General features: G+C 40.6%; 1 protein-coding gene across 3 annotated transcripts in view; it reads left to right on the top strand.

The window, feature by feature from the left end:
- LOC139757868 (transmembrane protein 184C) overlaps positions 1–23203 on the top strand; it is a 229380-nt gene that overhangs the window by 165468 nt on the left and 40709 nt on the right. For all 3 annotated transcript variants that reach the window (XM_071678777.1, XM_071678779.1, XM_071678778.1), the window contains exons 7-8: positions 11282–11436; positions 16909–17029. In XM_071678777.1, coding sequence (XP_071534878.1) covers positions 11282–11436; positions 16909–17029 — 276 coding nt within the window. The remainder of the gene's footprint in view (positions 1–11281; positions 11437–16908; positions 17030–23203) is intronic.

Below are 23203 nucleotides of genomic sequence, written 5' to 3' on the forward strand. Positions count from 1 at the left end.
AGTTGTTCTTTGTCTGTTTGTGGTGCTACCTTGCTGACATGGAAAATGATAATCAAGTGTATTTATAATAGATATGATGTATGTATCCCTGGGGATAGGGGAGAAATAATACTTCCCACACATTCCTCATGTGTCATAGAAGGCGACTAAAGGGGACAGGAGCAGGGGGATAGAAACCCTTCCCTCCTTGTATTTTAACTTTCTAAAAGGGGAAACAGAAGAAGGAGTCATGCAGGAGTGCTCATCCTCCTCGAAGGCTCAGATTGGGGTGTCTAAATGTGTGTGGATGTAACCAAGATGAGACAAAAAGGAGAGATAGGTAGTATGTTTGAGGAGAGGAACCTGGATGTTCTGGCTCTGACTGAAACGAAGATAAAGGGTAAAGGGGAAGAGTGGTTTGGGAATGTCATGGGAGTAAAGTCAAGGGTTGGTGAGTGGTGGGAGTATGTGATAGAGTGTAAGAAAGTAAACTCTAGATTGATATGGGTAAAACTGAAAGTGGATGGAGAGAGATGGGTGATTATTGGTGCATGTGCACCTGGGCATGAGAAGGAAGATCATGAAAGGCAAGTGTTTTGGGAGCAGCTGAGTGAGTGTGTTAGTAGTTTTGATGCAAGAGACCGGGTTATAGTGATGGGTGATTTGAATGCAAAGGTGAGAAATGTTGCAGTTAGGTAATAATTGGTGTACATGGGGTGTTCAGTGTTGTAAATGGAAATGGTGAAGAGCTTGTAGATATGTGCGTGAAAAAGGACTGGTGATTGGGAATACCTGGTTTAAAAAGAGAGATACACATAAGTATATATATATGTAAGTGGGAGAGATGGCCAGAGAGCATTATTGAATTACTTGTTAATTGATAGGCACGTGAAAGAGAGACTTTTGGATGATAATGTGCTGAAAGGTGCAACTGGAGGGATGTCTTATCATTATCTTATGGAGGCGAAGGTGAAGATTTGTAGAGGTTTTCAGAAAAGAAGAGAGATTGTTGGGGTGAAGAGAGTGGTGAGAGTAAGTGAGCTTGGGAAGGAGACTTGTGTGAGGAAGTACCAGGAGAGATTGAGTACAGAATGGAAAAAGGTGAGAACAAAGGATGTAAGAGGAGTGGTGGAGGAATGGGATGTATTTAGGGAAGCAGTGATGGCTTGCGCAAAAGATGCTTGTGGCATGAGAAGTGTGGGAGATGGGCAGATTAGAAAGGGTAGTGAGTGGTAGGATGAAGAAGTAAGATTATTAGTGAAAGAGAAGAGAGAGGCATTTGGACAATTTTTGCAGGGAAATAATACAAATGAGTGGGAGATGTATAAAAGAAAGAGACAGGAGCTCAGGAGAAAGGTACAAGAGGCGTAAAAGAGGGCAAATGAGATTTAGGAAGAGAGAGTATCAATAAATTTTAGGGAGAATAAAAAGATGTTTTGGAAGGAGGTAAATAAAGTGCATAAGACAAGGGAACAAATGTGAACATCAGTGAAGGGGGATTATGGGGAGGTGATAACAAGTAGTGGTGATGTGAGAAGGAGATGGAATGAGTATTTTGAAGGGTTATTGAATGTGTTTGATGATAGAGTGGCAGATATAGGGTGTTTTGGTTGAGGTGGTGTGCAAAGTGAGAGGGTTAGGGAGAATGATTTGGTAAACAGAGAGGAGGTAGTAAAAGCTTTGCGGAGGATGAAAGCCGGTAAGACAGTGGGTTTGGATGGTACTGCAGTGGAATTTATTAAAAAGGGGGTGACTGTGTTGTTGACTGGTTGGTAAGGTTATTTAATGTATGTATGACTAATGGTGAGGTGCCTGAGGATTGGCGGAATGCTTGCATAGTGCCATTGTACAAAGGCAAAGGGGATAAAAGTGAGTGATCAAATTACAGAGGTATAAGTTTGTTGAGTATTCCTGGGAAATTATATGGGAGGGTATTGATTGAGAGAGTGAAGGCATGTACAGAGCATCAGATTGGGGAAGAGCAGTGTGGTTTCAGAAGTGGTAGAGGATGTGTGGATCAGGTGTTTGCTTTGAAGAATGTATGTGAGAAATACATATAAAAGCAAATGGATATGTATGTAGCATTTATGGATCTGGAGAAGGCATATGACAGAATTGATAGAGATGCTCTGTGGAAGCTATTAAGAATATATGGTGATGGAGGCAAGTTGTTAGAAGCAGTGAAAAGTTTTTATCAAGGATGTAAGGCTTGTGTATGAGTAGGAAGAGAGGAAAGTGATTGGTTGTCAGTGAATGTAGGTTTGCGGCAGGGGTGCGTGACGTCTCCATGGTTGTTTAATTTGTCGATCGATGGAGTTGTTAGGGAGGTGAATGCAAGAGTTTTGGAGAGAGGAGCAAGTATGTAGTCTGTTGTGGATGAGAGAGCTTGGGAAGTGAGTCAGTTGTTGTTCGCTGATGATACAGCGCTGGTGGCTGATTCATGTGAGAAACTGTAGAAGCTGGTGACTGAGTTTGGTAAAGTGTGTGAAAGAAGAAAGCTGAGAGTAAATGTGAATAAGAGCAAGGTTATTAGGTACAGTAGGGTTGAGGGACAAGTCAATTGGGAGGTAAGTTTGAATGGAGAAAATCTGGAGGAAGTAAAGTGTTTTAGATATCTGGGAGTGGATTTGGCAGCAGATGGAACCATAGAAGCTGAAGTGAGTCATAATGTGGGGGAGGGGGCGAAAATTGTAGGAGTGTTGAAAAATGTGTGGAAGGCGAGAACATTATCTCGGAAAGCAGAAATGGGTATGTTTGAAGGAATAGTGGTTCCAACAATGTTATATGGTTACGAGGCGTGAGCTATAGATAGAGTTGTGCAGAGGAGGGTGGATGTGCTGGAAATGAGATGTTTGAGAACAATATGTTGTGTGAGGTGCTTTGACCGAGTAAGAAATGAAAGGGTAAGAGAGATGTGTGGTAATAAATAAGTGTGGTTGAGAAAGCAGAAGAGGGTTTTTTGAAATGGTTTGGTCACATGGAGAGAATGAGTGAAGAAAGATTGACAAAGAGGATGTATGTATCAGAGGTGGAGAGAACAAGGAGGTGGGAGACCAAATTAGAGGTGGAAAGATGGATGAAAAAGATTTTGAGTGATCGGGGCCTGAACATGCAGGAGGGTGAATGGCGTGCAAGGAATGGAGTGAATTGGAACGATGTGGTATACCGGGGTCGACGTGCTGTCAATGGATTGAACCAGGGCATGTGAAGCGTCTGGGGCAAACCATGGAAAGTTTTGTGGAACCTGGATGTTTAAAGGGAGCTGTGGTTTCGGTGCATTATACATGACAGCTAGAGACTGAGTGTGAACGAATGTGGCCTTTGTTGTCTTTTCCTAATGCTACCTCACGCACATGCTGGGGTAGGGGGTTGTCATTTCTTGTGTGGTGGGATGGTGACAGGAATGAATAAGGGCAGACAGTATGAATTATGTACATGTGTATATATGTATATGTCTTGTGTGTTTATATATGTAAAAGTTGAGATGTATGGGTACGTATATGTGCGTGTGGACGCGTATGTATATACATGTGTATGCGGGTGGGTTGGGCCATTCTTTCATCTGTTTCATTGCGCTGCCTCGCTAACGCGGGAGACAGCAACAAAGTATAATAGAAAAAAAATGATGTATGTATATTTATTTTTTATTATACTTGATTACTCTTTCCTGGGAAAGTTTTGAGAAAGATGAAATTCAGGAAGGCAGAGGGTTTGGATGGTATTGCAGTTGAATTTATTAAGAAAGGGGGTGACTGTTCTTTATTGGTTGGTAATGATATTCATTGTATGTATTGATCATGGTGAAGTGCCTGAGGATTGGTGGAATGCATTCGTAGGGCCATTGTACAAAGGCAAAGGAGATGAAGGTGAGTGTTCAAACTTCAGAGGCATAAGTTTGTTGAGTATCCCTGAGAAATTATATGGGAGGTTATTGACTGAGAGGTTGAAGGCATGTGTAGCACTTTAGATTGGGGAGTAGTGTGGTTTCAGAAATGGTAGAGGATGTGTGAATAAGGTGTTTCCTTTGAAGAATGTATGTGAGAAATACTTAGAAAAACAGATGGATTTGTATGTAGCATTTATGCATCTAGAGAAGGCATATGATAGGGTTCATAGAGATGCTTTGTGGAGGGAAGCTGCTAGAAGCAGGGAAAAGTTTTTATCAAGGATGTAAGGCATGTGTATGAGTAGGAATAGAGTATAGTGATTGGTTCCCAGTGAAGGTCAGTCTGTAACAGGTATGTGTGATGTCCTCTTGGTTGTTTAATTTACTTATGGATAGGGTGGTTAGGGAGGTAAATGCAAGTGTTTTGGAGAGGGGCAAGTTTGTAGTCTGTTGGGGAAGAATGGACATGGGAAGTGAGTCAGTTGTTGTTTATTGATGATAAAGCTCTAGTGGCTGATTCAAGTGAGAAACTGCAGAAATTGGTGACTTGAGTTTAGAGAAGTGTGTGAAAGAAGAAAGTTGAGAGTAAATGTGAATAAGAGTAAGATTATTAGGTTCAGGAAGTGTTTGAAGTTAATTGGAATGTAAATTTGAATGGAGAAAAATTGGAGGAGGTGAAGTGTTTTAGATTTCTGGGAGTGGACTTCGCAGTAATTGGAACCATGGAAGCAGAAGTGAGTCACAGGGTGGGTTAGGGGGCAAAGGTTCTGGGAGCAATGAAGAATGTGTAGAAGGAGAGAACCTTATCTCTGAGAGCTACAATGGATATGTTTGAAGGAATAGTAGTTCCAACAATATTATATGGTTATGAGGCATGGTCTATAGATAGGGATCTATGGAGGAGAGTGGTTGTGTTGGAAATGAAATGTTTGAGGACAGTATGTGGTGTGAGGTGGTTTGATCGAGTAAGTAATGGAAGGGTAAGAGAGATGTGTGGTAATATAAAGAGTGTGGTTGAGAGAGCAGAAGAAGTTGTTTTGAAATGGTTTGGTCGCATAAAAAGAATGAGTGAGGACAGAATGACAAAGAGGATAAATGTGTCAGAGGTAGAGGGAACAAGGAGAAGTGTTAGACCAAATTGGAGATGGAAGGATGGCGTGAAAAAGATTTTTAGCAATTGGGGCCTGATGAAGAGGATGAAGATCCTGCAAGGAATAGAGTGAAATGGAACAGTGTGGTATACCAGGGTTGACATGCTATCAGTGGACTGAACCAGGGCATGTGAAGCATCTGGGATAATCAATGGAGGTCTGTGGTTCATTCCGTTGACAGCACGTCCACCCCGGTGTACCACATTGTTCCAGTTCACTCTATTCCTTGCACGCCTTTCACCCTCCTGTATGTTTAGGCCCCGACCCCTCAAAATCTCTTTCACTCCATCCTTCCACCTCCAATTTGGTGTCCCACTTCTCCTCGTTCCCTCTACCTCTGACACATATATCCTCTTTGTCAATCTTTCCTCACTCATTCTCTCCATGTGACCAAACCATTTCAACACACCCTCTTCTGCTCTCTCAACCACAGTCTTTTTATTACCACACATCTCTCTCACCCTTTCATTACTTCCTCAATCAAACCACCTCACACCACATAGTGTCCTCAAACATTTCATTTCCAACACATCCACCCTTCTCCGCACAACCCTGTCTATAACCCATGCCTCGCAACCATATAACATTGTTGGAACCACTATCCCTTCAAACATACCCATTTTTGCTCTCCGAGGTAATTTTCTCACCTTCCACACATTCTCCAGTGCTCCCAGAACCTTCGCCCCCTCCCCCAGCCTGTGACTCACTTCCGCTTCCATGGCTCCATCCGCTGCTAAATCCACTCCCAGATATCTAAAAACACTTTACCTCCTCCAGTTGTTCTCCATTCAAACTTACCTTCCAGTTAACCTGTCCCTCAAACTACTGAACCTAACAACTTTGCTCTTATTTACATTTACTTCAGCTTTCTTCATACTTTTTTCAAAGTGTCACCAACTTCTGTAGTTTCTCACCTGAATCAGCCACCAGTGCTGTATCATCAGTGAATAACAATGTATTCCTATGAGTCCATGGGGAAATGAAACACAATGAGTTCCCAAGTGCACTTTCGTGTAATAATCACATCATTAGGGGAGATACAAGAAAGAAATATGTCAGATTATATACAATTAAGGGACGTATTTAGGACACCATTTGGTAAACAAGTGACTGCCCGAATGGAGGTTGGGTGTGTCCAAGACTGACAACAAGCATATCATAAACTTATTTGGATAAAAAGGGGTATTGTTTACAAATTTTATCAGTAATAAAGCTATCCAATTTGTATAGGCCTTCACTAATATTAAGGTTACAATTCTTTGTGCATTTGATAAAAGAAGTTTCATTGATATTTCTCATGATACTGGAGTTAGAATTGATAACTGAGATGGCATTACTGGAGTTAGAATTGATAACTGAGATGGCATTACTCCTGTCAAAACAATTATCATAGTTTTTAAGGTAATTAAACAAGGCATTTGATTCTTGTCCTGTTCATATACTATATTCATGTTGCTTAAGTCTAATAGAAAGATCGTAACCAGTTTGCTTACCTTAAAACTTAACACATTTTCATCATGGCATGCCATGGTTTGGTCACATGGAGAGAATGAGGGAGGAAAGATTGACCAAGAGGATATATGTGTCAGAGGTGGAGGGAACGAGGAGAAGTGGGAGACCAAATTGGAGGTGGAAAGATGGAGTGAAAAAGATTTTGAGTGATCGGGGCCTGAACATGCAGGAGGGTGAAAGGCGTGCAAGGAATAGAGTGAATTGGAACGATGTGGTATACCGGGGTCGACGTGCTGTCAATGGATTGAACCAAGGCATATGAAGCATCTGGGGTAAACCATGGAAAGTTGTGTGGGGCCTGGATGTGGAAAGGGAGCTGTGGTTTCGGTGCATTATTACATGACAGCTAGAGTCTGAGTGTGAACGAATGGGGCCTTTGTTGTCGTTTTCCTAGCGCTACCTCGCACACATGAGGGGGGAGGGGGTTGTTATTCCATGTGTGGCGAGGTGGCGATGGGAATGAATAAAGGCAGACAGTATGAATTATGTACATGTGTATATATGTATATGTCTGTGTGTGTATATATATGTATACATTGAGATGTATAGGTATGTATATTTGCGTGTGTGGACGTGTATGTATATACATGTGTATGTGGGTGGATTGGGCCATTCTTTCGTCTGTTACCTTGCGCTACCTCGCTAATGCGGGAGACAGCGGCAAAGCAAAATAGATAAATAAAAATAAATACTTTATAGATGCATCCAGCAGAACTTTTTGGTGAATTCCTGATTAAATGTTCTTTGTAGTGTTATTGTTGCTGAAGGCATTATTTGCATTAAAGGATTTAAGCAGCATGGAAAGTAAAGTAAAATTGTTATTAAAAGGGAGAACTAAAGGTTCTTGGTGTTAAGGTTAGGTTTGGGTTCAACTCTATAAAATTATTTGTATGCCAACTTCTTACAATGAAAGATCAATGAAAGATCTAGGATACCTTAACTTGGATCCAAGAGAATGTATCTTCTCAAACTCATCATTAATAAACTCTGGACTGCAAATATGTGATGCCCTAAGGAACATAGAGTGAAATGATGATGATTTATTACTTAGCTCAACATGGCAGTTAGTAATGAGTTGAAGAGGAGATGGAATGAATATTTTGATGTGTTTGACAATAGGGTGTTTGGTTTGTGGTGGCATGTGATGTGAAAAGAGAAGAGGTGGTGACAGCCTGCATAAGATGAAATGAAGCCTGGATGGATGATATTGCAGTAGAATTTTTGAAGAATGGGATTAACTGTGTTGTATGAGGATTGTCAGATTCCATAACTCATGCCACATTATAAAGGCAAGTCGAAAAAAGATGAGTGTTTGAATTACAGAGTTCATAGTTTACTGTGTGTACCTCAAGAACAAGGCTCCTCATCTTACCCACCAGGACCCAAGGAACAAGGCTCTTTGCCTGCCCCACCAGGACTTGAAGAGCAAAGCTCCTTGCCTACCCCACGAGGACCTAAGGAGCAAGGCTCCTAGCCTCCCCACCAGTACCTGAGGAACAGTGTTCCTTACTTTCCCTACCAGTACATGAGGAACAAAGCTTCTTGCCTCCCCCACCAGTACCTGAAGGACAAGGCTTCTTGCTTACCCCAATGTGGAAGCAAATTTACATTCCTGATATCTTGAGTGAATTTTTCCCATAGCTGTTTGATATTTTTCAGTTAGTGACCTTGATAACCCCAAGTGGGAGAAACATTCTAAATGTCAGACTTCTTCATCTGTGCAATTGCTCTTGGTTGATCCCACAAGTTTTAGTAGGCTTCCTATAGAGTCAGGAATTTTGCATCTTATCAGTGTCCAGCAGTTAATTTTGAAACTTGCACCTATGGATTCTACACACTTTTACAGCACAAGATTTGTAAAGGTAATATTGTTCAGTGTTTAGTGTGTTTAATCAGACACTTTTAATCGGTTTTGGAATCTTTTCATCTGTTCCTTAAGATTCAGTTTACTAAGGTATTACTGAGTCTTTCCTCAGAATTCAAGAAGAAAGGTCAAGAAAACCTTCGGATCCCTCTGTCAAAGTCTTGGAAACTGACCTGTTTTAGTCCCACTTGGGATTGATCCTCAGGTTGTTTTTCATGAGAAACATTCTTTCCTTCCCCTTGGCAACCTAGTGGGGATTGTTGAAGGTGTGGGTGTTATTCATTCAAGAAAGTTTATAGCAGATCATCCTTGAAGATCTTCTCATTGTCATAGCAAGTCTTGGATTAAGTTTTTTCCAGCTCATGGTTTGAGAAGGTTGAATATATAAGCTTTGAATATCCTTACTTTGCCTTCTAGAAGACTAAGCTTGGAAAGTTTTCTGTCCTCTATCTGGTTTGAGATCTCTAAGAATACCGTACCTTCATAGGTTAGCAAGGGGAACTCCTTTTCTGGTTTCCCCTGGCAGTTTGAAACTTTTCTCTGAATTAACATTCTGTTGTAGATCTAAGGCTGTTTTCATGGTTTAACCTGGCCTCTTTGTTAGAGCTGTGTCAGTAGGATACTGCTTTGTTAACTTTACTGAGGAACTTTTTCCTGTTGGAATTTTCCACTTGGTTAAATATACCTTGGTCTAAATGCTGTATATCAGTTCTATAGATATTTGGACTTACTTCTTGCAACAAGGTGTATGATGAATAAGATATCTCAAGATAAACTTTAGGTATATTTGTGATCATTGTTTACAAAACAGGCTTTTTTCTAACCCTTCACCTCTGTGCTGTTTTGCTCTCTCAACTCTCTCTCTCTCTCTCTCTCTCTCTCTCTCTCTCTCTCTCTCTCTCTCTCTCTCTCTCTCTCTCTCTCTCTCTCTCTCTCTCTCTCTCTCTCTCTCTCTCTCTCTCTCTCTCTCTCTCTCTCTCTCTCTCTCTCTCTCTCTCTCTCTCTCTCTCTCTCTCTCTCTCTCTCTCTCTCTCTCTCTCTCTCTCTCTCTCTCTCTCTCTCTCTCTCTCTCTCTCTCTCTCTCTCTCTCTCTCTCTCTCTCTCTCTCTCTCTCTCTCTCTCTCTCTCTCTCTCTCTCTCTCTCTCTCTCTCTCTCTCTCTCTCTCTCTCTCTCTCTCTCTCTCTCTCTCTCTCTCTCTCTCTCTCTCTCTCTCTCTCTCTCTCTCTCTCTCTCTCTCTCTCTCTCTCTCTCTCTCTCTCTCTCTCTCTCTCTCTCTCTCTCTCTCTCTCTCTCTCTCTCTCTCTCTCTCTCTCTCTCTCTCTCTCTCTCTCTCTCTCTCTCTCTCTCTCTCTCTCTCTCTCTCTCTCTCTCTCTCTCTCTCTCTCTCTCTCTCTCTCTCTCTCTCTCTCTCTCTCTCTCTCTCTCTCTCTCTCTCTCTCTCTCTCTCTCTCTCTCTCTCTCTCTCTCTCTCTCTCTCTCTCTCTCTCTCTCTCTCTCTCTCAACACTTGATATGAAATGCTTTGAAAAAATTATAAGACAATATTGATAGCTTGACTCTGTTGCAGTTTTGCCTGTATAAAGACAAACATATAAACACATTTGTTTGCCTTTGATTTTTGTTATTTCAGAAATATCATATTTGTAAATATAGTATACTAAGATAGCAAGTAACATTCATGCTGAATATTAGGTGTGATTTTAGTTAAGGGTACTAAATCATTCCATTTGGGAAAGAAGTTATCAAGGTTTTCATAGTTGGACCACATATAGAGGACATCATGAATATGATTAAAGAATTTTGCATTAACAGGTAAGACATTGCTAAATAATATTCATGTTGAATATCAGGTGTGAATTTAGTTTAGGGTACTAAATTATTCAGTTTGAGAAAGAAGTTATTATGATTTTTGATGATATACCATATATAGAGGACATTGTCAATATGATTAAATAATTTTGCATCGATAAGCAAGATATTGCTATGTATTTTATTTCAAAATGTTCCATATATAGGCTGTAAAGCATAGGTGACAAATGATTAAATTTTGTTGAATTTAGACGTACAGAGGTTCTTTGCTTACAATGGTTTTGAATCTACACACTTATGGTACTGTATACCATTTTACCAGCCACATCATTAGGTTTTGAGTATCTAAGATTTTCCATAGCAGCACAAAAAAATTTCCAAGCATTAGGATGCTTGTAGCCTAGCATGAGAGACCACCATTATTGAGATACTTGAGAAATGTCGTAATCACACAGTTTGCTAGGGTGAACATCAGGGAAGCCTCTTGTGCAGTGTAACTAGCTGTGTGGGATTGTGGAGGCATAGCGTCAGTGGTGACATACTGCCATCACATTATTACTGTACAGTTTTATGAGTAATTTGTACTGTTATAAAATATGTTCTTTGTGAAGTATGATATACTTATTATTAACTTTGAAGAGTTCATTATAGGACTTGAAGTATGCTTCTCAAAAGGCACTCCCTCTGACCCCTCATTTCCCATAGGCCCTTTACTTCACCAATCATGGTTTTGCCAACCATGGGGTCTTATAGGAGCATAACCTCAATGGTTGGCAAGGGACTTTTGTATTGTCCTTAGAACCGACCTTGGTTTATTCAGGTTTGGTTGTGTTATTGTTGGGTGATGTAAACTGAACATAGGAATATTTCTTAAAAGAAATTTCAGATCCTTTTATAGGAACATTTGCAACCAATAGTGATATTACATCAGAGAGTTGACCAACATTGCGAGTGATGCTTATTTTAAACTTTTGATTTTGATGAACATTGTTAAATACATATCTAAAAATATTGCAAAACCTTTTCAACATTCAGTGAAACATTGAATACTTGTGTATATTTATGTCTCAATTTTTTCAGGCTTTTGTTTACCTCTTCGTGGTCAACAATTTGTCACAATTTGTGGCAATGTACTGCTTAGTTTTATTCTATAAAGCCATGAGGAGGGAGTTGGACCCTATGTCACCACTTGCCAAATTCTTGTGTATCAAGGCTGTGGTCTTCTTCTCATTCTTGTAAGTAACTAAATTCTGTAGTATGATTAACTTCATACGAGATTTATCACATTTGATATATTAACAGATTTCTTTCATCTGTATTCATTTATTGCATCTCAAGACAAACAGGTTTTGACATGAAATTTTATATTCAGTGCCCCTTACATCTCGCTTTCATCAGTAGGATTCATTATTGTGTTCTCCTGACTGTATAAAAGAAGTCATACCAACTTATCCAAGTTTTTTGAATAACTGTTTGAGTACTTTATGTTTCATCTACCTTTATATAATCTTTATCTTCTACCAGTCTCTCACACTGTGATCCAGCCTTATCCTGCTCCCATAGATATATATCTGATGCCATATATCTGATACACATCTACATATTCATACATGCTTCCTTCATCCATTCCTGCCGCAACCCTTCCACACATGAAATGGCACCCCCTCCCCCTGCGTACACACGAGGTAGTGCTAGGGGAGAAAGAATACATCTCACACAATTCCTGTGTGTCATCGAAGGCGACTAAAGGGGGCAGGAGCAGGGGGCTGGAAACCCTCCCCTCCTTGTATTTCAATTTCTAAAAAGGGAAACTCAAGGAGTCAAATTGGGAATGCTAATCCTCCTCGAAGGCTTATATTGGAGTGTCTGAATGTGTGTGGATGAAACCAAGATGAGAAGTGAGATAAGTAGTATTTTTGAGTGAAATGAAGCTCAGAGGTAAAGGGGGAGAGTGGTTTGGGAAAGTCTTGGGATTGAAGTCGGGGTTGGTGAGAGGACAAGAGCTAACGAAGGAGTAGCACTACTCCTGAAGCAGGAGTTGTGGGAGTGGCAGAAAGTAAATTCTAGATTGATATGGGTAAAACCGAAAGTGGATGGAGAGAGATGGATGATTGTTGATGTTTATGCATCTGGTCATCAGAAGAAAGATCATGAGAGGCAAGTCTTTTGGGAGCAGCTGAGGGAGTGATTCAGCAGCTTTGATGCACAAAACTGGGTTTTAGTGAAGGATGATTTAAATGCAAAAGTAAGTAATGTGGCAGTTTAGGGTATAATTGGTGTACATGGTGTATTCAGTATTCTGAATGGAAATGGTGAAGAGCTTGTGGATTTGTGCACTGAAAAAAGACTGGTGATTGGGAACACCTGTTTAAGAAAGAGAAATATACACAAGTATATGTATGTGAGTAGGAGAGATTGTCAAAGGGCATTATTGAATGATGTCTTAATTGATAGGTGTGTAAAAGAGAGACTTTTGGATGTTAATTTGCTGAGAGGGGCAGGTGAAGGGATGTCTGATCACTATCTTGTGGAGATGAAGGTGAAGATTTGTAGAGGTTTTCAAAAAAAGAAGAGAGAATGCTGGAGAGAAGAGAGTGGTGAGAGTAAGTGAGCTTGGAAAGGAGACTTGTGTGAGGAGGTACCAGGAGAGATTGAGTGTTGAATGGCAAAAGGTGAGAGCAAATGACGTGAGGGGAGTGGGTGATGAATGGGATGTATTTAGGGAAGCAGTAATGGCTTGTGCAAAAGAAGCATATAGCATGAGAAAGGTGGGAGTGGGCAGATTAGAAAGGTTAGTGAGTAGTGGGATGAAGAAGTAAAGTTGTTAGTGAAAGAGAGAGGAGAGGGAATTGGATGATACTTACAGGGAAGTAGTGCAAATGACTGGGAGATATACAAAAGAAAGTGGCAGGAGGCCAAGAGAAAGGTGCAAAGGTTCAAAAAGAGGGCAAATGAGAGTTGGAGTGAGAGAGTATCATTAAATTTTAGGGAGAATAAAAAGATGTTTTAGGTAAATAACATGCGCAAGACAAGAGAACAAATGGGAACATCGGTGAAGGGGGCAAATGGGGAGGTAAAAAATAGTGGTGATGAAGTGAGGAGATGGAGTGAGTATTTTGAAGGTTTGTTGAACGTTTGATGATAGAGTGACAGATAGAGGGTATTTTGGTTTGGGTGGTGTGGGAAATGACAGGATCAGGGAGAATGCTTTGGTTAAGAGAGAGGTGGTGAAAACTTTGCGGGAGATGAAATTCAGCAAGGTGGCAGGTTTGGATGGTGTTGCAATGGAATTTATTAAAAAAGGGGGTGACTGTGTTATTGATTGGTTTGGAAAGGATATTCACTGTATGTGTAGATCATGATGAAGTGCCTGAGGATTGGCAGAATGCATGCATAGTGCCATTGTACAAAGGCAAAGGGGATAAACTTGAGTGAAGGCATGTACAGAGCAGCAGATGGGCGAGGAGCAGTGTGGTTTCTGAAGTAGTAGAGGATGTGTGGATCAGGTGTTTGCTTTGAAGAATGTGTGAGAAATACTTAGAAAAACAGATGAATTTGTATGTAATATTTATGGATCTGGAGAAGGCATATGATAGGGTTGATAGAGATGCTCTGTGGAAGGTTTTAAGAGTATATGATACGGGAGGTAAGGTGGTAGAAGCAGTGAAAAGTTTTTACCAAGGATGTAAGGCATGTGTACGAGTAGGAAGAGAGAAGAATGATTGGTTCCCAGTGAAGATTGGTCTGTGGCAGGGGTGAGTGATGTCCCCATGATTGTTTAATTTGTTTATGGATAGGGTGGTTGAGGTAAGTGCAAGTTTTGGAGAGACGGACAAGTATGCAGTCTGTTGGGGATGAGAGGACCTAGGAAGTGAGTCAGTTGTTGTTTGCTGATGCTACAGCTCTAGTGGTTGATTCAAGTGAGAAACTGCAGAAGTTGGTGACTGAGTTTGGAAATGTGTGTCAAAGGGGAAAGTTGAGAGAAAATGTGAATAAGATCAAGGTTATTAGGTTCAGTAGGGTTGAGGGACAAGTAAATTGGAATGTAAATTTGAATGGAGAAAAATTGGAGGAAGTGAATGCAGTGAATGGAACCAAGGAAGTGGAAGTGTGTCACAGGGTGGGGGAGGAGGCAAAGGTTCTGGGAGTTGTGTAGAAGGAGAGAACATTATCTTGGAGTGCAAATATGGGTATGTTTGAAGGAATAGTAATTCCAACAATATTAAATGGTTGTGAGGCATGGGCTATAGATGGGGTTTACAGAGGAGGGTGATGTGTTGGAAATGAAATGTTTGAGGACAATTTGTGGTGTGAGGTGGTTTGATTGAGTAAGTCATGAAGGGGTAAGAGAGATGTGTGGAAATAAAAAGAGTGTGGTTGAGAGAGAAGAAGAGGCTGTCCTGAAATGGTTTAGACTTGTTCAGGCCCTGATCACTCAAAATCTTTTTCACTCCATCTTTCCACCTCCAATTTGGTCTCCTACTTCTCCTCATTCCCTCCACCTCTGACACATATATCCTCTTGGTCAATCTTTCCTCACTCATTCTCTCCATGTGACCAAACCATTTCAAAACACCCTCTGCTCTCTCAACCACAGTCTTTTTATTACCACATGTCTCTCTTACCCTATTATTACTTACTCAATCAAACCACCTCACACCACATATTGTCCTCAAACATCTCATTTCCATCACATCCACCCTCCTCTGCACATCTCTATCCATAGCCCACGCCTCGCAACCATATAACGTTGGAAGCACTACTCCTTCAAACATACCCATTTTTGCTTTCCGAGATAATGTTCTTGCTTTGCACACATTCTTCAACGCTCCTAGTACCCTCACCCCCTCCCCCATGCTGTGACTCACTTCCGCTTCCATGGTTCCACCTGCTGCTAAATCCACTCCCAGATATCTAAAACACTTCACTTCCTCCAGTTTTTCTCCATTCAAACTTACTTCCCAATTAACTTGTCCTCGACCCTCTTATTTACATTTACTCTCAGCTTTCTTCTTTCACACATTTTACCAAGCTCAGTCATTAACTTCTGCAGTTTCTCACCCGAATCAGCCACGAGCGCTGTGTCATCAGCGAACAACAACTGACTGACTTTCCAAGCCCTCTCATTGACAACAGACTGCATACTTGCCCCTCTATCCAAAACTCTTGCATTCACCTCCATAACTACCCTATCCATAAAGAAATTAAACAACCATGGAGACATCATGCACCCCTGCCACAAACTGACATTCACTGGGAACCAATCACTTTCTTCTGTTCCTACTCGTACACGTGCCTTACATCCTTGATTAAAACTTTTCACTGCTTCTAGCAACTTACCTCCCACACCATATACTTTTGATACCTTCCACAAAACTGACACATATGCCTTCTCCAGATCCAAAAATGCTACATTCAGATCCATCCATTTTTGTAAGTATTTCTCACATACATTCTTCAAAGCAAACACCTGATCCACACATCCTCTACCTCTTCTGAAACCATACTGCTCTTCCCCATTCTGGTGCTCTGTACATGCCTTTACCTCTCAATCAATACCCTTTCATATAATTTCCCAGGAATACTCAACAAACTTATGTCTCTGTAATTTGAACACTTACTTTTATCCCCTTTGCCTTTATACAGTGGCACTATGCATGCATTCTCCCAATCCTCAGGCACCTCACCATGAACCATACATACATTGAATATCCTCACCAACCAGTCAGCAACACAGTCACCCCCTTTTTTAATAGATTCCACAACAATACCATCCAAACCCGCCACCTTGCTGGCTTTCATCTTCCACAAAGCTTTCACTACCTCTTCTCTGTTTACCAAACCATTCTACCTGACCCTCTTACTTCACACACCACCTCGACCAAAGTGACCGATATCTGCCACCCTGTCATCAAACACATTCAACAAATCTTCAAAATACTCACTCCATTGCCTTTTCACTTCACCACTACTTGTTATTACCTCTCCATTAGACCCCTTCACCGATGTTCCCATTTGCTCCCTTGTCTTAGGCACTTTATTTACCTCCTTCCAAAACATCTTATTCTCCCTAAAATTTACTGATACTTTCTCACCCCAACTGTCATTATTGGATTACGTGTTGATTGATAGGCACGTGAAAGAGACTTTTGAATGTTAATGCACTGAGAGGGGCAACTGGAACGATGTCTGATCATTGCCTTGTGGAGGCAAAGGTGAAAATTTATTGAGGTTTTCAGAATAGAAGAGAATGTTGGGGTGAAAAGAGTGGTGAGAGTAAGTGAGCTTGGAAAGGAGACTTGTGTGAGGAAGTACCAGAGATTGAGTGCAGAGTGGAAAAAGGTGAGAGTTAATGACATAAGGGGAGTGGGGGATGGAATGGAATGGGATGTATTTATGGAAGCAGCGATGGCTTGCATAAAAGATGCTTGTGGCATGAGAAAGGTGGGAGGTGGGCAGATTGGAAAGGGTAGTGAGTGGTGGGAAGAAGAAGTAAGATTTTTAATGAAAGTGAAGAGAGAGGCGTTTGGACGATTTTTGTAGGGAAGTAGTGTTAATGACTAGGAGATGTATAAAAGAAAGAGGCAGGAGGTCTAGAGAAAGGTGCAGGAGGTGAAAAAGAAGGTAAATATTAATTCTGTATCGGAAATTTTTCAGTATTTCACTTGAATATTGCATTTGAAGTAATACTCCTGTTTTCTTTACAGTCAAGGAGTTGCCATAATGTTTTTGATGAAGGCACAGTTTATGCATGACATATTCAACATAAACAGCCCCAACCAAGAAGAGAATGATGATAAAGAGCGAAAGGATTCCAGCATCATCCAGGTATTACTGATTGATGTATTGAGTAGAGATAATAAAAAGATTAATTTGTATAGATCAGTAATTTTCACATATGCTTATTAGTAGAGTTTCCCAATATTACTGATAAAGTTAATAAGTATAAGGTGGGTAGTATTTGATAAGCAGCCACCGACCAGAGAGGTATATCACAGCTATTACCAGTCTTGGTACTGAGAGGGTTAGTGACAGGGTGCATAGTGAGTCAGCACTTTAGTAGTTGTCGAACTGCACATCATTGACCCAGGTAGCTGTCTTTTCTCTCAGCATCATGTACACATGGACTGCTAGCATTCTGTCCACAAACTTGCAGAAGTCTCCTTATCACACATAACACTTGACAATGCTCAACTCACACAATTCATTCTTCGCAACTCTAGATTTTTCTGTGTTGAGTGCTTTGCTCTAGCCATGCCTTTTGGCAAAATGGTAGGAGCAGTAGATAGAAGTATTAGGAAGGAACTTCAGAAGGAAGTATTAGGTAGAAGCATTAGCTAAGAGCATTAGTTAGAAGTAGTAGGATGGAACATTAGGTAGGAATATTAGATAGATACATTGGGTAGAAGTGGATGGTAGGAACGTTAGGTAGGAGCCTCTGAAAACACTACACTAGAGTTGATGGTAGGAACATTAGGTAGGAGCCTCTGAAAACACTACACTAGAGTTGCCCTCTGCCTTAGCCTGTTAAGGGGGATGCACAAAAGGCTGAGAAGCAGCACTGGAGTTCAACAGTTCTGAAGACTCTTTTGTTATGGCCGTCCCCTCGAGGGAGTTCCCAAAGGGAACGGCATCAAAGATATAGATAGATAGAAGTTAAGTATATATTGAAGCCTGGGCACTGGTTTCAGCGTATTATATATACCTGCTGTAGAGTGGATGTGAGCAGAGGAAATCATTCTTTTGTTTTTGGCAATACCTTGCTAATGAGGAAAATAGTCAATAAGTTTGAATCTTATATTCGACAGTAAAACTACGGTCAGCCAATCAAATGAATTCTGTTGCAGAAAGTTTTTTCTCCCTTTATGAATACATGATACTCTCTTATATATTCCAATGAATCTCCTGTTTCTGCCGTTAAGTAAGTCTCCATAGTTTAGTCCTTTTCCTACTGTACAGCTTGGTAGCTCTTGCAGAGTCCTGCCCATTCACCCTGAATGCATTAGTGTCTGCAAAAATCCTTTGTCATGAATTTGTCATCTCTCCTTTGGCCTTGATTGTTATATGTAGATATCTAGGCATGGTATTGGCAAGGTTCCTGAAGTATTCTAGGTACATGTTTTGAGTCCATAGGGTCTTGATCTGAATGAGGCAAGGCAGCCACTTGATCGTGCCTTGAAATTTCACATGCACTCTTGCTTCCAGGTGAGAACTTGGGCCACATGTTGTTAGAAATGAAAATCTCAGCAACCAGATGTATGATGATTTCACCCTGAGAGTGTCACATGCTTGTTCCCACAATAAACCTTAACCAAGTGTCACTTCTGAAACTATATAGCAGGTGGACTGGTTTTTTTTTTTTTTTTCAGACACTCTACATATCCCCAGCTTCCTCATGTCTAGGCACCCTTCTTAAACACTATTACTTCAGTCTTACCTTTAGCTTTATGTGTCTACTGCTGTTCAGCGGACATGTTTAAGTTCAAATGTCCATGCTACTTTTCCAACTCTTCTTTTACCTTTTCACTCCTTTAAAAGAATATTTACACTAGCTAGACAACTCCTCTAGATGTAAGTTTACAAATAGAGATTTGTATCTATTTCAAGGTCACCTGCTGAGCCTTACTAGTTGCCAAAGTGGCAATGCATAATAATTTTTCCCCACAGTCAGTTGTCCTCCAACCATGCCAAAGACACTAAATTCTCAGATCTTCTGGGAAGGGAATTGAGTTGGCTTTTAACTAGATTTAGAGGACCAGGCAGAACTTTATCCTGAATTATGTGACAATAATGATCTGTCTTTGGGTCATATGGAAAATGATTTTATGGACAGTGGCTCTTCCAGTTCTGAAAGTTGACCTGGGTGAGACAGATGTTCCCAGAAAAAGTGGAGGCAATACTGCCAGCACCTGCCTGACCTTGATAACACTGCATCTGATTGTTATGGCTGGTATTTTTACAAAAAGAATTTAATTTTCATGTAATAAACAACAGTATTCATTTACCAGTGTTTTGGTGTAGGAAAAATAAATGAATAAGCATGCCCAGTTGCAGCTCAACAATCAGGCATTACTGCCACACTTTTTAGCATGTTTTACTGAAACATTTACAGAATTTCTACACATTATCAAAGCGAGAGTAATGGATGAAACATACCTCAGAATTGATATTTTTTATTGTTATATGTTGTTTGTGTAGCCTGGATGTGGAAAGGGAGCTGTGGTTTCGGTGCATTATACATGACAGCTAGAGACTGAGTGTGAACGAATGTGGCCTATGTTGTCTCTTCCTAGTGCTACCTCACTTGCATGTGGGGGGAGGGGGTTGTCATTTCATGTGTGGCAGGATTGCGACGGGAAAGAATAAAGGCAGCAATTTTGAATTATGTACATGTGTGTATATGTATGTCTGTGTATGTATACATATGTATATGTTGAAATGTATATGTGTGTGTGTGTGTGGACGTGTATGTATATACATGTGTATGTGGTTGGGTTGGGCCATTCTTTCATCTGTTTCCTTGTGCTACCTTGCTAACGTGTGAGACAGCGACAAAGTATAATAAATGAATATATAAGTGAATATCACTGAAGTTATCCCTGGGGATAGGGGAGAAAGAATACTTCCTATGTATTCGCTATGTGTCGTAGAAGGCGACTAACAGGGGAGGGAGCGGGGGCTGGAAATCCTCCCCTCTTTTTTTTTTTTTTTTTTCAATTTTCCAAAAGAAGGAACAGAGAAGGGGGCCAGGTGACGATATTCCCTCAAAGGCCAGTCCTCTGTTCTTAATGCTACCTCACTAATGTGGGAAATGGCGAATAGTTTGAAAGGTAAAGAAAAGATCTCTGAAGTTATAAGATTATATACAGTTTTTAATGTTTGAAAAACAGATTCACAAGATTCATAAAGTTTACAAGGAAACCAGTTGAGGAGTCAAGGGATTAACGATACGAAGATTATTCTTTAGCTAACCCTTCAGCTGATGCAGCTGCTTTTTTCAGTGACTCATTCTCCTCTGAGTCCACATTGGATGATTTTGCTTTTAATCTCCCTCACACATCTCCTTTCACTGAACATATGCTTTCTTCTATATTTTCTTTGTGCAAGGACATTCAAGTACTTTTACAGCTTAAAATGGGAAAGCTGTAGAGCCCTGGTGCCATAGCTCCTCGAATCCTAATGCATTTGAGCCATGCTTACCTGTTTCAACTGTGTTTGAAAGCCTAACTTTTTTTTTCTAAGATTGCTCTATACCTTCCAAATGTCACCCCATTGCTCTCTTTTTCTGATGTCTCCATAGTCTACAAAATTTTTCTTAACTCTCATCTTCTCAGTCATTTGGAACCCTTTTCCTTTCTTTCTAATCACCAATTCACCTTTCATAGTGCAAGGTTAATTGGTGAACTCACAGGAATTTTGGTGAATCTTTTATCATTGCCCTTGACATCTCTAGAGCATTTGACAGGGTTTGACATAAATCTTTGCTTTCAAAACTTCCTACCTTTAACTTTTGCACTTCTTTTTGCTCCCTAATGCATAGCTTCTTTAGCCAGTCCATTGCAGTGGTCACTGAAGAAGTAACTTCCCCTTCTTATCTTATCAGCAGTAGCCTCACTCAGGGATCTGTCCCATTGCCTGCTTCCTTTTTTCTCTGCATCAGTTATCTTTATATATCTTTGACCCTATTCACTCAAAAACTGATAATTCCACCTTGTACAGTACAACTTTATATTCTTTCCCTCCTCACTTGTAATACTTATTTTCTTCTTTGGGCTGTACATATCTTCTCTCATGAGTTAGACCTTTGCAGCAACTCGGAATGAAAAAACCAGTAAACTAAAACCTCCACTCTGACCTGGAAACCCCACTTCATCATCATTAATATGTTTGTTTCACAGAGGCTTGTGGGCATCTGATTCATATCTTCAGTGGTTTTATTCACCTCATTATAGAATGTTTTTCTCATCCCTGGTGTGGTTCTTCTATGTCCTTTCTCTTAACCACAATGGAATCAGATGTTGTGCAGGTCATTATTTCTCCAGGCATCACCGCTCTCTAAACATCCCTTCTTGTCTCCTATGATGTTGCTTCCCTTTACCTGTTTTGTAGGTATTATTGTGGCCACTACATTTGTGAGGTGCCTGTATATATTCCTGTGGCATATATGTGACCTCTGCTTTCCCTAGTTTTTGTATATAGACTAGCCACACAAGGATTGACTGTCATGATACCTTCTTTCCTTATATAGATTATTTTCCAGTGCATTCTTGGCAATGGAAGAGACCTTTTCATGCTACTGATGGTACGATGAGTAACTTGAACATTTTAACGGAGTCAGGAAAAGTTATCTCATCAATTGATGAGGGCTGCCATTTTTAAAGAGCATATCAATTAATTCTTTATCTTAGCTGAGATGGCAGTGGCAACTGAATGCATTGATTAAGGCAATCTCATCAGAAGAAGGAATCATGCGGAGAGTGCTCATCCTCCTCGAACACTCAGATTGGGGTGTCTAAATGTGTGTGGATGTAACCAAGATGAGAAAAAAAGAGAGATAGGTAGTTTGTTTGAGGAAAGGAACCAGGATGATTTGGATCTGATTTAAATGAAGCTCAAGGATAAAGGGGAAAGTGGTTTGGGAATATCTTGGAAGTATAATCAGGGGTTGGAGAGAGGACAAGAGCAAAGGAAGGAGTAGCACTACTCCTGAAACAGAAGTTGTGGGAGTATGTGATAGAGTGTAAGAAAGTAAACTTTAGATTGATATGGGTGAAACTGAAAGTGGATGGAGAGAGATGGGTGATTATTGGTGCCTATGCACCTGGTCATGAGAAGAAAGATCATGAGAGGCAAGTGTTCTGGGAGCTCCTGAGTGAGTGTGTTAGCAGCTTTGATGCATGAGACTGGATTATAGTGATGGGTGATTTGAATGCAAAAGTGAGTAATGTGGCAGTTGAGGGAATAGTTGGTGTACATGGGGTGTTCAGTGTTGCAAATGGAAATGATGAAGAGCTTGTATATTTGTGTGCTGAAAAAGGTCTAGTGATTGGGAGTACCTGGTTCAAAAAGACAGATATACATAAGAATATGTATGTAAGTAGGAGAGATGGCCAGAGAGTGTTATTGGATTATGTGTTAATTGATAGGCACGTGAAAGAGAGACTTTTGAATGTCATTGTGCTGAGAGGTGAAACTGGAGGGATGTCTAATCATTATCTTGTGGGGGTGAAGGTGAAGGTGTGTAGAGGTTTTCAGAAAAGAAAAGAGAATGTTGGGGTGAAAAAAATGGTGAGAGTAAGTGAGCTTGGAAAGTAGCCTTGTGTGAGGAAGTACCAGGAGAGATTGAGTGCAGAATGAAAAAAGGTGAGAGCAAATGATGTAAGGGGAGTAGGGAAGGAATGGGATGTATTTAGGGAAGCAGTGATGGCTTGGGCAAAAGATGCCTGTGGCATGAGAAGGATGGAAGGTGGGCAGATTAGTGAGTAGTGGGATGAAGAAGATTGTTAGTGAAAGAGAAGAGAGAAGAGAGAGGCATTTGGACAATTTTTGCAGGGAAATAGTGCAAATGACTGGGAGATGTATAAAAGAAAGTGGCAGGAGGTCAAGAGAAAGGTGCAAGAGGTGAAAAAGAGGGCAAATTTTAGGGAGAATAAAGATATGTTTTGGAAGGAGGTAAATAAAGTGCATAAGACAAGAGAGCAAATGGGAACATCAATTAAGGGGTTTAATGGGGAGGTAATAACAAGCAGTGGTGAAGTGAGAAGGAGATGGAGTGAGTATTTTGAAGGTTTGTTGAATGTGTTTGATGATAGAGTGGCAGATATAGGGTGTTTTGGTTGAAGTGGTGTGCGAAGTGAGAGGGTTAGGGAGAATGGTTTGGTAAACAGAGAAGGGGTAATGAAAGCTTTGCAGAAGATGAAAGCCATCAAGGCGGCAGGTTTGGATGGTATTGCAGTGGAATTTATTGAAAGAGGGATGACTGTTGTTGACTGGTTGGTAAGG

The sequence above is a fragment of the Panulirus ornatus genome, chromosome 28 (genome assembly GCF_036320965.1).
Source record: "Panulirus ornatus isolate Po-2019 chromosome 28, ASM3632096v1, whole genome shotgun sequence".
Lineage (NCBI taxonomy): Eukaryota > Metazoa > Arthropoda > Malacostraca > Decapoda > Palinuridae > Panulirus > Panulirus ornatus.